Source organism: Phalacrocorax carbo, chromosome 3, assembly GCF_963921805.1.
Source record: "Phalacrocorax carbo chromosome 3, bPhaCar2.1, whole genome shotgun sequence".
NCBI lineage: Eukaryota > Metazoa > Chordata > Aves > Suliformes > Phalacrocoracidae > Phalacrocorax > Phalacrocorax carbo.
In genome coordinates this window covers 102274436-102290077 of record NC_087515.1, presented here as the reverse complement: position 1 = coordinate 102290077, position 15642 = coordinate 102274436, and the positions used below count along the sequence as shown (strand labels likewise).

Sequence of the window (15642 nt, the reverse complement as noted above, 5' to 3'; positions counted from 1 at the left end):
TTCTTGGCCACCTGGGCACACTGCTGCCTCATGTTCAGCCAACTGTAAACCACTACCCCCCAAGTAAACTGTGCTTTCACCCCAAAAAATTATGAATATATGTAACAGTGATTTTAGAGTTTGTTACAAAGCTGACAGGTCCTATTTGATCAAGCTAATTTGTTTCATTCTTGTTTATTTTTACTACTGGCACTATGCCAGCAATACAGCCAATACTTTAAAGTTAAAAAACTAGGCTAAGATATAATTTATCACTTATGCCTGTATCCATATCTTTTTGCTCTAGACAGTATTAGTACAGAAACAAAATTACAATGGACTTTATCTGCTCTCTCCAAACAAGGTAAGTCTGAATTTACTTATGAATCCTAATAACTGGTTTTAGCTCTATTTTCAGATAGTGTACAATGCATCTCAAGATTAAAATGAATACTTTTCATTCAAATTACTGAAGAGCAGGGAGTCAATAGAACCACCATATTTTCAGTTAAGGTACTGGGTAGATAAGAATCAAAAAATGTCAAGTAACAATCCTCATCCTGTTACATTTACAGAGGCAAATCTTATCCCATAAACATTTTAAAGTCATTATTATTTAGATATTTTTGGAAGGTTTATAGCATAAGCTAGAAATACTTAAACCAGCTTTAAAAGCACAGAAATGCCGTTTATATTCTCCATTATTTATTACGTAGCCTAGCATAGGACTCCATGCTGGTGATTTCAGCAGTTTCAGGTATCCACTAGCCACTAACTTCCAGAAACTCTTACATACCATGAAGAAAATTCCATCTTGCCAGTTTTCACTTTCTTTTCGCTTATTTATCTGTCAGGGGCAGAAACTTGCAGGAGGGTTGCTTATGAGGGCCAAGCAGTGGAAGGGAGAAGTATGAAGATCACATAATGGGCTTAGAAGAGGCAGTGCTGGAAGAGCTGGATCAGAGTTTTGTGGAGTCAAATTTGTTTCTTACGAGAACGTTGCAGGCAGGATGACTTCCAGTCATCACTTGAGAAAGGTTTTCTTATTATTTCATTTTAAAAACTGTTATTCTTTTTAGCATACACAGCAAACAGAACCTGTTTGGATGTGAACAAGGAGTGTGTTGAAGATGAAGTATGTAACAAACAGCTGTCCCTGTACCTTAAGGTTTGCTCAGTAAATAAGAAGTGCAACATGGAAGAATGTCAAGCAGCCATAAGGTTCTTTTATCAAAACATGCCTTTTCAAGTTGCACAAATGATGACATTTTGTGATTGTATCCAGCCTGATGAATCCTGCCATAGGGCCAAAGAACTTCTCCATGGCGAGCCCTGTGCAGTTACTGCAGTTCCAACCCCGTCGTGCCTGAATGTAATCCACATGTGTGAAGAGAATGAATTGTGCAGGTAAATAGTAGCAGAAAGGTTTGGCCTAGTAATGTGTCTGTGAATAAGGATTTGATCAAATAATTTTTATATATATGCCACATATCTCATCTATAGCCAAATTTTTTTCTGCACCATATCTAAGGTATATTGTCACCTGTGTTTGACATCTTCACAGATGTCTGCATCAGCTGTGGACATTCTGCAAGTAATTCCACAAGTAAACTGAAAAGATTAATTTTCAGAAAGGTCTGGAATCTAGTGTGGGTTTTGCTTCCATCTCTTTCATGATTCAACTCTATTTCTGCTGGACAAACTGTGCCATTGCATATTTTCATTACCACTTTCTTCAGATAACGCCTGCCAGCCTGCACCTTTGCCCTCTAGCAGTTTGCACAGATTGTGCAGCAGACGGGACAAAGTTTGCTTGGTTAAAGTAATTACCTCTTCCACTGCAGAAACTGACCCTTTGTACCCAACGGCCAAACCACCAACTTGGCCCATTCAGAAAACTTTTGTCTTATTCTTTTAATCTCAAGCGTACTGATACTTGAAAAAAGCTGCCCTGAGACTCACACAGACCACCAAACTCATGAAGAATAACACAGTTTTCAGATTTAATTTTATTTTTTGAAAAAAAAAAAAAAACCAAAACCAACAGGATTAGCTCATATTTATAGTTTTACTTAATTGCCACCATTTGTGGATGGTCAGTTGGGCCACATTGGTTTTCAGTGTAGTCACCAGTTCTCTTGTGGATTAGACCTGAATTTTACCTCAAAGTTGTGTTCAAATTAACAAACCAGGAGGCTAAGAGATGCTTTCAGTTCTGTGCAGCGTATTCAGATTGACGTCAGTGGGAATTGCCCCTTTTTATGTCAAGAAGAACTGGGCTACAAATGTATGTCCGTGCATGTGCACAGACATGTAATATCATAATGGAGACTTGCTGAATTACCTATTATTTTGGGAACATTAATGTTTCCTGGCACTGACAATAAGTGGATATAAATAGCAAAATTAGTCTGCAAATTATGGCTACCCATATCTATAAATCAGGAGGTGCATAAAAATAATTCCATTAGCACAGAGGTGGCACCTGCTTTGAAACCTTTGCTTATGTGATGAAAACATTTACAATAATGTCCTAGCCAGTATTGTAACAGTCCATGCTTTTCCATGTGACTTGTTTGTAACAGCTACACAATATCAACAGTAAATTAGTAGCCTGATTTTATGATTAAGGAAAAAATGTTTTAATATATTAATGGACAAGATGCAGCAGTTTACCATCCCCTAATATTTAATGTAAGTGATAAATTGGTTTCTAGTTAATATCTAAAGGTTTCTTAGTTATCTTTAAATAGGTGTTTTCTATTGTCATATGTAGTGCATTAAAGGCCAATTTCATTCTATCCTAAGAGCAAATAAACTGAAATTATTTGAGATTATTGAGCTAGGAAACAAGTTAATTCTTGAACAGGGCCGGTCCTGTTCAATATCTTCATTGATGATCTGGATGAGGGGATTGAGTGCACCCTGAGTAAGTTTGCAGATGACACCAAGCTGGGTGGAAGTGTCGATCTGCTGGAGGGCAGGAAGGCCCTACAGAGGGACCTGGACAGGCTGGATCATTGGGTAGGAGCCAACGGTATGAGATTCAACAAGGATAAGTTGGAATAGATGATCCCTGAGGTCCCTTCCAACCTGTGATTCTGTGATTCTGTGATTAAGTGCCGGGTCCTGCACTTTGGTCAAAACAACCCCATGCAACACTACAGGCTTGGGGAAGAGTGGCTGGAGACCTGCCCGGAGGAAAAGGACCTGGGGGTGTTGGCTGACAGCCGGCAGAACATGAGCCGGCAGTGTGCCCAGGTGGCCAAGAAGGCCAACAGCATCCTGGCTTGTATCAGGAATGGTGTGGCCAGCATGAGTAGGGAGGTGATCGGGCCCCTGTACTTGGCACTGGTGAGGCTGTACCTCGAGTACTGTGTTCAGTTTTGGGCCCCTCACTACAAGAAGGACATCGAGGTGCTGGAGCGTGTCCAGAGAAGGGCAACAAAGCTGGTGAAGGGTCTGGAGAACAAGTGTTACGAGGAGCAGCTGAGGGAGCTGGGGTTGTTTAGCCTGGAGAAGAGGAGGCTGAGGGGAGACCTTATTGCTCTCTACAACTACCTGAAAGGAGGCTGTAGCGAGGTGGGTGTTGGTCTCTTCTCCCAAGTAACAAGCGATAGGACAAGAGGAAATGGCCTCAGGTTGCGCCAGCAGAGGTTTAGTTTGGATATTAGGAAAAACTTCTTCACTGAAAGGGTTGTCAAGCGTTGGAACAGGCTGCCTGAGGAAGTGGTTGAGTGTCCATCCCTGGAGGTATTTAAAAGAAGGGTAGACGAGGTGTTTGAGGATATGGTTTAGTGGTGGACTTGGCAGTGATAGGTTAGCGGTTGGACTTGATGATCTTAAGGGTCTTTTCCAACCTTAACGATTCTATGATTCTATGATTCTCGTAGCTTATCTCCACTTTCAATTTATCTTTACGGTCAACTGAATTACTTCTAATTTCTCCTGAGCCTTGCATATTTTGTATTTTGTTAGCATTCAGGGGGAGGAGGAGTTGGCTTTGGGTGTAGATTATTTTATGTGAAATAAGTTGAATATTCATTCTTCCTTCACATTGCTCAACGAAGTGATCCACTAGAACAGCTAGAACCACCTGCTGTGGTTTCACTGTGATGACTGGTCTAATTCCTCTATCTGATTTTTTCTCTGAGTATCTGAGACTTGGTATGGACACTGATTTTTGCTGAAACCTGGGAAAATCTCCACAGATGCTGATTAGAAATGCAGTTGCTTTTTCTCAAAAAACCCTTTTCAATAAAACCAATTTTTTCCTCAAATTACAATTTTGCAGATTTCACTCAACCAATGAGTGCAGAAAGAAACCAATTAGAGCAGAATTTAGGCCAGCTATCACTGAATATCATGATTTTTAAGGCTTAAAAGTACCTTGGGAATACACTTTCTTTTTATGATGATCTTTAAATGTCTTTATGTGAAATCACAAGGTTTCTAAACTGTCATTGTATAATTCTTTTTTTTTTCTACCAGGAAAAAATACACAACTTTTTGGGCAAAGTGTTGGAGACACGTGACAAAAAAATGCTATAATGATAAAGCTTGTCTTGAAACTTTAATCAAGGATGACATGCCCTGTTCTGCAAACGCTGATTGCAAAGCAGCCTACATTAGCAACTGGGGCACAGTGCTGCGCGTGGAGTGTACCTGTCAGAATTTGCCTCCTGTGGAGCAGTCTTTGTGCAAGCTCTTCCATCACATGCTTCACAGCAAATCCTGCTTCAACGAGTTACGTGAGTAACACATAAAACTTTAAAGAATAACTACTTTTAAAGATTATTAGAATGCTGACTTACACCAAATCTTTACTATATCTTTGCTACCACTGATTTCAGCAAGATTTGTATCTGGTTTTTTTAATCTAAATAAAAATACAAATTGCAAATATAGTGTTTTTTTCTGTTTTGGGAAATTTTTATATTAGTAGTAAATCAATAAAATTGACTACGTCTCATTACATGAATTTGCTGGAGTAACAACGAAAGAATAATATCTGGGGTCTGTACTATTAGGCAGATTAGAAAAGTCCAAAGCCTTCCTGTCGTTGACTTAATCTCGTACTTCGGTACACTGTTTTTACAAATAATATGACATATTATGTTGTTTTTTCTTTCTTTTCTTCTTGGAGTCTAAATATTAGCATAGCTTACACAGATTTAGAAACAGACTTTATTCCACAGAAAATAACTTCAATGATTTAAATAGACCCTCTCAAGGGAAAAGCTGCTGTGAATGGAGGCTTCAGGATCTGGCCTTCAGTAAAAACACCGGGGTTAACTCAAACGAAATATATGTACTTTCTCAGAACCAATAAGGCCTTTCATGCGCTAAATCAGCTAGTTATTTTTCTTAAATATAAAAGTCCTTCCTTTTGGACTCTTGGCCCTAGTCTTTGTTTAAGAGAGAATTGTTAGTGCAATGAACGGAAATATGGGAGCAAATATTAATGTTGTAGCCTGAATCAGGAGTGTGTGTTCAAAGCAAATCCCCTGTTTGTCCCCTCTTATCATGCTCTGGGTCACATCACAGGGTAGTTCCACATCGCAGGGTGGTTCCTGCACTCCTGCAGCCTGAAACTGAACTTGAAGGTTCGTCTGCTGCCTCTGCAATGCTCCAGCTACATCCAGGCATCTGGTCCACAGACCAGATTAAAGACCAAAGTACCCTCTACTCCTCAAATCTCTGATCTATGACACCAGTTTTTTGCTATGTAAATCCTCTTAGGATATACTACTCGCTAAGTGCATCATACGCTATAGCAGTCATTTTCTATATGTAATTATATATATTCTCAACCTAGCTTGGGAGACTTAACTATATCTAAAGATTTCAATTAAATGCAATGACTGTTTCATAGTTCCATCTGATGGACTGTCTTTTAAAAACATGTATTAATTGCATGCATGCATTTCACTGAATGAATTAGCTAATTTTTTAGTTTTAGCAGCCAAAATGTTACTACTGATAAAGGTGTAATTTTTTTCTTATCACTCAAAGTCTACCCAGAAATTAAAATCAAGTTGCTGAAACACTGTCCTTAAGCTTAGTTAATTGCTACCAAAATGCAGACTCTGAGGAAAGATTAAAAAATCACATAACAACTACCCTGGAAAAGTGATGCCATAACACACTTAGATTTGAGACTGCTGGCAGTGATTTTGCTGATGAATGTTATTTATTCGTTTGCTTGCTTTATGGCTGCATTTAGCGGTCCAAAAGAGTGATCACATTATTGTGTTAGTTATTCTTTACCTTCAAAGCAAAAAGATGACCTTCACGTCTTCATAATCAAATGATTGTTCATAAGTTTTTGCCATTCCCTGAAGCAGTCTCTGGATAAAATGGTGGGTTGGGGCTTTTCTTGTTGTTGCTGCTGTTGTTTTTTTTTTGTGATGGAAACTTCCCTAACCTAATTGGGATTGAAGAGCTTGCTTTCTCTTGTGGTGCACGGAATTCCTGCTAGTTACACAGAAACAGTTTGGGGATCCAGGGCCTTTGGCTGAGTAAAGGATTAGCATCTACTCTACAGACCATTTGCAGTGTCCTGTGAATCTTGTTTTTGTTTTTTTCTAGATAACTAGGTGTAATGCAGCTACGATGATGAGAGAAATTATTATGGGTTTGATTGTAAGGCACAGTGTTAAATGCCATTATCTGCATGGCAGTTCAGAGAGGGGGAGTGAGTGCTCTGTTGCAGACCTCATCCAACCCCTTCTGCTAACTCATTCGTCTGGCCTGGGTGTGAACTTTGGATAACTATCACACTTGGAGTAGTCATGATTTTTAACATTGAAGTCTTTCTGAACAGGCAAATACCCAGGGCTAGCAAAAGGGATCTTTGCCTCTAGAACTGGTGTAAACAGACCCCCAAGCAGTGTTTACCCATCACATCTTCCTACTCTTGTATGGCACTGCCTTGCTACAAGTGTTTGCTCTTGGGGCTGTGCTTCAGGATTAAAGCTTGCTGCAGACTCAGTAAAAGGCAAGAACTGTGAGTTCTTGCTGCTATACGAGACAGAAGCACAGTGCCAATCAGATCAGTGCCAATGTAGGATCAGTGTCACAACAGGAATAAGCAAAAATGCCAGTGACAGAAAGTAAAAAGTTAAGTTCCCAACATATTTTAACTCTGAGTTGTACTTTTGGATGTCACAGAAAAAATGCATTGCAAGGAGGTTTAGTCCATTGCTACTTAGACAATGTTCCAGGCTGCAAAAATGAGCCTTTGTCATATTGTTTTCATTCCTCTAGGGAATAAAAATTTTTCAGCTTACAGTTCATGTGAGTGACCATGCAGAGTCTTGTATGGTTTTGCCTCCTGCTTTGTAAACTATTCTACTTAGGTAAATATTTCATTTTTCATTTCAGCAGAAAATATCTGTTTTCAAATGCCATCATGAAATTATGCCCACTAAAAGGACAGGCCTTTGTTTAAGAGTCTAGTGATTCATTTGGAGAATAAGCTCTGGCTTTTGGAAACTGCTTCAAACTACTACCCATTTCTCATCACTTCTATATTGGTTTGGCGAGGCCGATTCTTTTGGTGGGCCTATTTCTAAAATAGTTTATGTGAAAATAGAATTTAAGCTGTTTTGAGTCACAGAATATTTTTAAAGCACGCTTGTCCCCCCTAAGAAAAAGCTACAAGGAGGTTTAACTGAGATGTCAAATGAAGAATTGTCATTCACTCATTCACTGTGTTCACTGAGTATCAATAAACAATATTTTTAAATAGCTGCCTTTATAAATTCTGTGACTCTTTACAAAACACCAGATAGCAATATTCACTTAAATTATTATTTTAAAGTAATATTTTGAATGGATATTTTCTTTCCAATATTCAGGTCAAATTTCCATTAAGAAGGCTTTTCATTGGGTAAATACAGAAATGCCAGGAGAAAAGCTTTCCAGAGCACAGCTCCATTCTTCTTCAATTAATGGTGAGTTTGGGCAAACCACTCTATTATTTTAATAGAAGTACTCTTGAAATTTCCCTCATGTATGACAGGGAAGACTAGAGGTGGGATCCCTTGGGTGGGTTCAGGAAAGTGAGCTCTACCTGTTGCTCCCCCATTGAACATTATGTGGAAAAATGTCTACCTGTTTGGCTTAGCTTATGTAACCACAAAATAAAGATAATGAGACTGAACCAATTTCTCTGATAAGTGGTTTTGAAATAGATGTCTCACAATCACTATATTATAATTGGGGAAAATTAAGCTATTAAGCCCACCAGAGCCTGAATCTCCGTGCAGTCATTAGAGAGTAGTAGTCACAATGTGTAATACATATTATTAGCTTTGATTACACACCTACTTCTCTCTTATCTCTCTTGACTTTTTGTGCCATAGTAGTTACAACAACAGCATTAGGAAGCCACAGTAAGTGCTCTGAGAAGGGGCTTGTGTTACACTCCATCAGACTTTACCTTCTCATGCAACAGAAGGGCACGCAATTACGGATCATGATACCCCATGTGCTGAAGAGCTGCATCTGGTTTTATTTCCATGCATTTACAGCAAGCAATTAAGTGACATAAAGTTAAAGGATATTGAATTCATATACAAAATTTCTAATGGTTGAAATAATATTAATTTTATATCTCCTTTTGAAGGGCCCAATTGCAGAGTGAGAACACTAAAGAGCTTAATGCACAAATATCGACTCTAAGAAGAATGACCTATTCTACCTTGTGTGGGGCAGATTACAATACTCCAGAAAAATTAGTTTCCAGAACTTCTTTAATGGTGAAAAAATAATTCAAGCTCTGCATGTGGTACAAAATAAAGGGACTTATGTCATCTTCATCCTTTAACATTGCTGAAGTGAGCAACCTGGGAAGTATAAAAATAGATTCATGGGAATGGGATTCCTGAGACCCATATGTGAATAATTAAGCATTTAGCTGTAATTTTAGCATTAAAATTACTTAGGAATCATGCATGTCATCCAAGTGCTCTGTGTAGCCAGGAAAAAAAAGTCAAGGACCCTCAGAGGAAGATTAATCCCCCCCTTTTCAGACTGTCTTTGCTGGAAGTGTTGGCTTCTCTTTGCCAACTGCAGAGGGAGCCTGAATCTTTAGCTGGAACAAGACTATAGTGGTTTAGTAATGCAAGTTATAATGCAAGAAATCCTGCTCTAAGTGAGAAAATGTAAAATGTGAGATATTTCACCTCTGTGACTATTTCTAACTGCAGACTGTTTCAGTGGGTAAAATGTATTATGCATTTCCCTCAGAGATTCAGATAAATGTTTGCAAAAAGCAGACTGCACCCAGTTAATTCTGCTCCCACTGAAGTCTGAATACTTTCCAAAAACCTGTCCTTGAACTCTTAACAGAATTTTGGATGGCCTTAGAAAAATAAAAAGAATGCTGACCAGCCTAAACCATACAATAAAATATTCCTTCTATTGGACCTGTCATGTACATTAGATGGGAACTCTCTAAGCTATAAATGTCTCATAGGAAGCCTGGTCAAGGACAAGAATCTGATTCAGGATATCTACCTGATGATAAAAAACATATTGCAAATTGTTTCACAAATCCCACTGCCAAAAATCTAACCTGGTATCCTAGATTCATATGCTAGTAAATGTGCATTACTCAGACTGCAAAGGGAGTTATCATCTTTAGAAAATATTTATCTTTACTGAAATCAAATCCCAAGAAGGATCCCAGGGTGCAGAGGCAGAACGGTTAAGTTGTCAAGTGTGGCCTTTTGCATGTGTGAAGGTATTTGAAGGTATTTGCTTCTTGGCTATTCTCTGCTTGGAAAGCAGGAGATACAATTTGCTGATGCCTCGTCCCTATGTCAAAATCTCAGAAAAGTTAGCTTGTCATTGAAAGATACAAGGATGTCTTTCGCCAATTCAGACTAATGACTGTCTACAGATGAACATGCTCAGAAGAAACTCAGTATTTCTTCAACTATTTCCTAATTTTATAATTAAAAAAAACCCACTGTTCAAAAACCAGAAAGATTTCATCATCCTATTCAGTGGCATTACAAATCTTGCCATCAGATAAGATGGGTTTTAATAAAAGGAGTCATTCATAATAAATAATAAATCTAAACATATATACATATATTCATATATATTTGCAAATAAATATAACCCTGTTCAGTTGGAAGAATATTATTCCAGCTTTTGGTGTAACCATGTAACAGGACTGTGGAAAAATCTTTATGGGATTTACACCCATTCACATACCCAGGAGGGTACAGACCAACCCAGTTAGCTCTGGGCTGATACAACCCTGTTAATAACATGTGATGTGGGCAGAGTCCTAACCATGTAAAAGTTCATAAGACTTTTGCTGGAAGCTTAGATGGGTTCAGAATTTTATGTCATTTTGGAAGCAACATCAAAAAGTGGTAAATAACAAAAATTGTCCAAACTGCAAAAATGTTGTTATTGCCTGCCTAGTTATGTACTTTCAGCCTGGTTTTGGCTTTATTCTATGCAAATTATCTTCGTGATTTTACAGATCCACATATTTTAAAAGATTGCTTCCCACACTTTAATTTGAAAAGTTATTCATGTGTGAAGATAAGCATTTACTTTTGTCAGCATAGAGCTTTGGAGCTAAAGTATTTTTTGGCTGGAAGAGTGAGCTAGAAATACAGAAGTCCTGTCCTGTTCTTGTGAGATACAACAAAATTGGGCTTGACCCAAAACTGTTGAAGTTATTCTCATTTCATCTTAAATTGTAGAGTTATCATGTATTTCCTACTGAGGAGTTTTGCCTTGCTGATAATCTAGATAAACAAGTAATTGGGAGGGTTTATCTATAATTATACCAGCTGCTGTGGGAACTGAGATTAGTTCAGCTCCAGCGACTTTAATTTGTAAGGTATGAAACACTGTCAATCTGATTGTTTTATAAACTTAATAAAAAAGCCTGTGACAAGCTGCAGGTAGCCAAGAAACCTCTGGGCACCAGCCAGAATTAATCTGTCCAGTGAATATTCACAGCCATTTCACTAAGTATACATAAGCAGGTAGATTTACACAAGAGTGTAATCCCACTAATTTTTCCAGTTGCTGAGCCCACAGCTACCCTTTACCAAACTTCATAACTGGAAATGTCCATATGTCTATGTAGACAGCTCCAGCTAGTGCTTCAGTGGTACCTGCAGCCCCATTTGTGGTGTCCCTGAGGTTTGCAACCATCCTAGGAAGGGCAAGACATGTATCATGTAGCCACAGAGGCCCTGCTATAGACCAGCTCTGAGGTGAGAAGGTCCACAAGCTTCTGATGACTACAGGCCACCCAGCATCTCGCAGGCTTTCCCTTTGAAATGGAAATGACTGCTCTCCACTTGTGTTGATTCACACCGAAGAACCACGCTGGAACCACCTCATATTTTAGCCACCTCCTAGCATAAGTCTTTAGACACCGCGGGTGCCTTTCTTTCTCCATGGTACATGCAGGTATTTGTATCCCTTTCTCCACCTAGTCAGAGAACCCAAACCAGGTTTGCTCTTCTGCACCTCAGTCAGTTAAAGACAAGTACTGAAAAAGGGAAAGCTGTTTCTTAGATGAGTAATGACATAGGCATGTTATACACACTACATTTTTTACCATGTCTGCTAAGAATAGGAAATTATTCTAACTTGTAATCATGTTTTTAATGCTTGTGATGGATCTGTCTGCTTTCCAGAGCAGGTTGTACAGTTGGGCTCAATAATCTTAAAGGTTTTTTCCAACCTAAATGATTCTATGATTCCGGTGGACTGTGAATGGCAGAAGGCATGAGAGCTAAGGTTGTTTACTGATCAATAACCACAATCATCAGTGTTTTTATCGTTTGTTTAGGGCACTGTTTCTTAAGCCTTAACTCCTTGTTAGTTAGATCACGTTCAGATGATCAATACCATGTACATAGAGATCAAAATGGGGTAATACAGCCTGTTATGTCATACAGGAATTGATATGTGGATTCTGGTAGTTTTCATGGGCAAGATTTGGGATGAACAGAGCCAAAATATCGTATCCATATTTCTTAACTTCTCAAGCACTCTTTCACATTTCAAGAACTGATTGGATATAGGTCAATAGTGAAAACTTCTATAAAATATCCTTTGGATTTTTAAAGAGCAGAGTGCCTATCAAGAAACACACATCCCAACAACATCTTTAAAGGAAGATGAGTAAGCAAATTCAAGTAACTGAAGAACCACAGATAATATATAAAAAAATGAAGAATTAGCTCTTCAGCCACAAAATTGTGCCCTCTCCTAGCCTTACACATTTTCTCAGTTCTCAGAAGATAGGAGAAAATATATGGCTTCTAGCATGATCTCATAACTAATGTCTGTCTTATGTTCCCCAGAGAACTGAAAATGTTATAATCAACATCTTTTACCAGCAATTACTTCACCAAGAACATATCATTTTATAAGATTTTGACAAAAAACAGAACATTTTGATTTCATTTTATCATTTCAGAGTGTTTTGTTTTATCAAAATGAAGCACTTTCTCCAACTTTTTAAAGAATATCACAATATTTTGGTGAAATTATATTAGCTCATTTTAACCATCCATGACTATTGCTCCCAGTAATTTTTCTAGCCTTAAGTGTAGTAAGTGATGTACTTTAAAAAATTCTATTTGCCTTAAGTAAGTGTGAAGTATATTCATCAGTGACCTGGATGATGGGATACAGTGTAACCTCAGCAAGTTTGCAGATGATACCAAGCTGGGAGGAGTGGCTGATACGCCAGAAGGCTGTGCTGCCATTCAGCAAGACCTGGACAGGCTGGAGAGCTGGGCCAAGAGGAGCCCCTTGAAATTCAACAAGAGCAAGTGCAGGGTCCTGCACCTGGGGAGAAACAACCTCAGGCACCGGTACAGGCTGGGGGCTGAACTACTGGAAAGTGGCTCTGCTGAGAAGGACCTGGGAGTGCTGGTGGACAGCAAGGTGACCATGAGCCAGCAATGTGCCCTTGTGGCCAAGAAGGCCAACAGTATCCTGGGCTGCATTAAAAGGAGTGTGGCCAGCAGATCGAGAGAGGTTATCCTCCCCCTCTGCTCTGCCCTAGTGAGACCACATTTGGAGTTCTGTGTCCGGTTTTGAGGTCTCCAGTTTAACAAGGATGTGGAACTGCTTGAGCAAGTCCAGCAGAGAGCTACCAAGATGATCAGGGCACTGGAGCATCTCCCTTATGAGGAAAGGCTGAGAGACTTGGGTTTGTTCAGCCTGGAGAAGAGAAGACTGAGGGCGGATTTCATCAATACCTATAAATATCTAAAGGGTGGGAGTCAGGATGATGGGACTAGACTCTTTTCAGTAGTGCCCAACAACAGGACAAGGGGCAATGGGCACAAGTTGGAACACAGTGAGTTCTACCTCAATATGAGAAAAAACTTCTTTCCTGTGAGGGTGACAGAGCAGTGGAACAGGCTGCCCAGGGAGGTTGTGGAGTCTCCTTCCCTGGAGACATTCAAAACCCGCCTGGATGCGTTCCTGTGCCCCCTGCTCTAGGTGTGCCTGCTCAAGCAGGGGGGTTGGACGAGACGATCTCCAGAGGTCCCTCCCAACCCCTACCATTCTGTGATTCTGTGAACTTCACTTTCTACTTAAAAAAAGTAGAGAACTTTTGCCCCCACTACTGCTCTTGCAGTTGTGGAAAGTTTTAAAAAATGACTTGAGTGTACAAATAAGATTCAAAAGCTAAAAAGAAAGTCTAAAAATTATTATTTTCCTAAAACTCATCATCTTAAAGAAATGTTGTAACTTGAGAGGAGGGCCAACTGCTGATCTATTTTTTAGTGTATGATATTAGCAGACCTGCACTGAGACTAAGACAGACCTTGCCCTCTTCCCTCAAAAATTCACCATATGAAATATCTTTCAGTAGCTTGCTGCATTGATATGTTCGTTCTATGCAACTTGTGATGGTTCAATCATTGCTTTCAGTTTCCTTTTATTTGAAAACTTGACTTTTGGATAGTGTTTTGAGAAAAAGCGAGTGTCATCCTGCAATAAAAACCAGGCAGGTCCAACCCCCTGCAGAGCTCTTGCCCATTGCTTGCCTCATTGTAGAACATGTATTCACTCTCTCTTCCTGGAGCTGCTCCAGTATCCATACTGCCTGTGGTTGTGTTACACTATATGTTACATCCATTGCATGTACGTAGTGTATACAGAAACATCTCATTTAACTCTGTGTGTGCATGTGCACAAACACACAGAACATATAATAACTGATAACTGATTCAGAGGCCAGAATTTGGCCTTCTCACAGCCCAGATAAGTGGGCCAGTGATGGGGCCAGGACTCCATCTCTTCCTTGGGGAATGTTTCACTGGCTGTGTAAGACAGAGCAGCTTGGGAATATCTAAAGCCCTCTGCATTTGAGTTCCCATATAAACAAAACTTATTTAATTGTATAAACACAACAGAATCAGTGCAACAGGAAAGTAACAGAACGGTCTCATGTTTAATGCTTGCGGCTCTGGATTTGAGTCCTCTTGTCAAGTCATCTAACCTCCGCACCTCTCCCTCCCAAGTTCAGGGATTACATTACATTCTCAACTGAAAGTTTTCCTTCAGAATATTTGATCAAAACTGATGGATTCATTCCTCCAGGAAAAATAAGTTTCTCCTCATTTGGAAAACAAAAGTTGAAACAGCTCCCAGTTTTTCAACAGTTGGAATTTTTCACACGTTAAGCCACCTAAGTGACTTTTTGGTGAGGTGCCTAAAAGAAAGAGAAAACTCCATGGGCACAGAGCCCAGAAACACAGTGTTGATTGCATTTTATATTAATTTGATTCTAGATCAACTATTGCCGCACACTGCAATTATGGTAATATGCAAAAAAAGGAAAAGAGGCCTAGCAGGTAAGTAAAAGCCAGGTCTCCTCTGATACAGAGAATAAAGTTAGCACCTTAAAATCAGTGGGGAGAATACTCCAAAACACATACCACAGTAACAAGCTGTTCCCCTGGAGTAGAGTAAAACGGAGTGCTACACATATGAAGTGCTACTGGAGCTGGTATTTACTAAAAGGAGTCTGAAAATTATTTTGCACCAACTGGTGAAGGAAGTTATTCCTACCATTGGCATACCACCTAGGTCTTTTTCCTCCTTTTAATTACTTATGTGAGAACTGATAGCTAATTTAGCTTATATATGTATGCATTCCAATTCAGATCTCAAATCTGATTCTTTTTACTGAAGAAGTAAATATTTCATGTCTGCTTTCTGTTTTTTACTTATAGGTGAAACAGTCTACATTATTGCCTATTCCTCCTGCATAGCTCTCATCCTAGGAATAGTCCTGTTGACTCTCCTAAAGATCAGGTAATTTGATAGGGATATTAATCACTGATTCTAGGAAACTGGAAAAGCAGAAAATAAAACGTTTTGACTTAGTGAAGAGGTTGGCAATGCGATTGTCTCTAAAAACAGCCCAGCATGCCCCAGTGAGGGAAGGAACTGACATTGCGGGTGTCAGCAGGGAGGAGTGAAATACGATGCGTATCTACAATGCCCTCCATTCACGCAGGGATCCCGGGCTTCAGGAGGTTTCATTTCCTGTCCCATGGCAGGGGAAGGTGAAATCTGAATTCAAAAAATCTGCAAGGCTACCGTCCTAGCCCTGTAGCAGGCAGAGGTAATGCAGAAAGGAAA

At 39.3% G+C, this 15642-nt stretch overlaps 1 protein-coding gene across 1 annotated transcript in view; it reads left to right on the top strand.

Annotated features, from left to right (window-relative positions):
* GFRAL (GDNF family receptor alpha like) overlaps positions 1–15642 on the top strand; it is a 31817-nt gene that overhangs the window by 13291 nt on the left and 2884 nt on the right. Inside the window, exons 5-9 of the mRNA XM_064447886.1 lie at positions 287–343; positions 1059–1386; positions 4471–4730; positions 7842–7937; positions 15231–15312. Of these exons, the coding sequence (XP_064303956.1) occupies positions 287–343; positions 1059–1386; positions 4471–4730; positions 7842–7937; positions 15231–15312 (823 nt within the window). The remainder of the gene's footprint in view (positions 1–286; positions 344–1058; positions 1387–4470; positions 4731–7841; positions 7938–15230; positions 15313–15642) is intronic.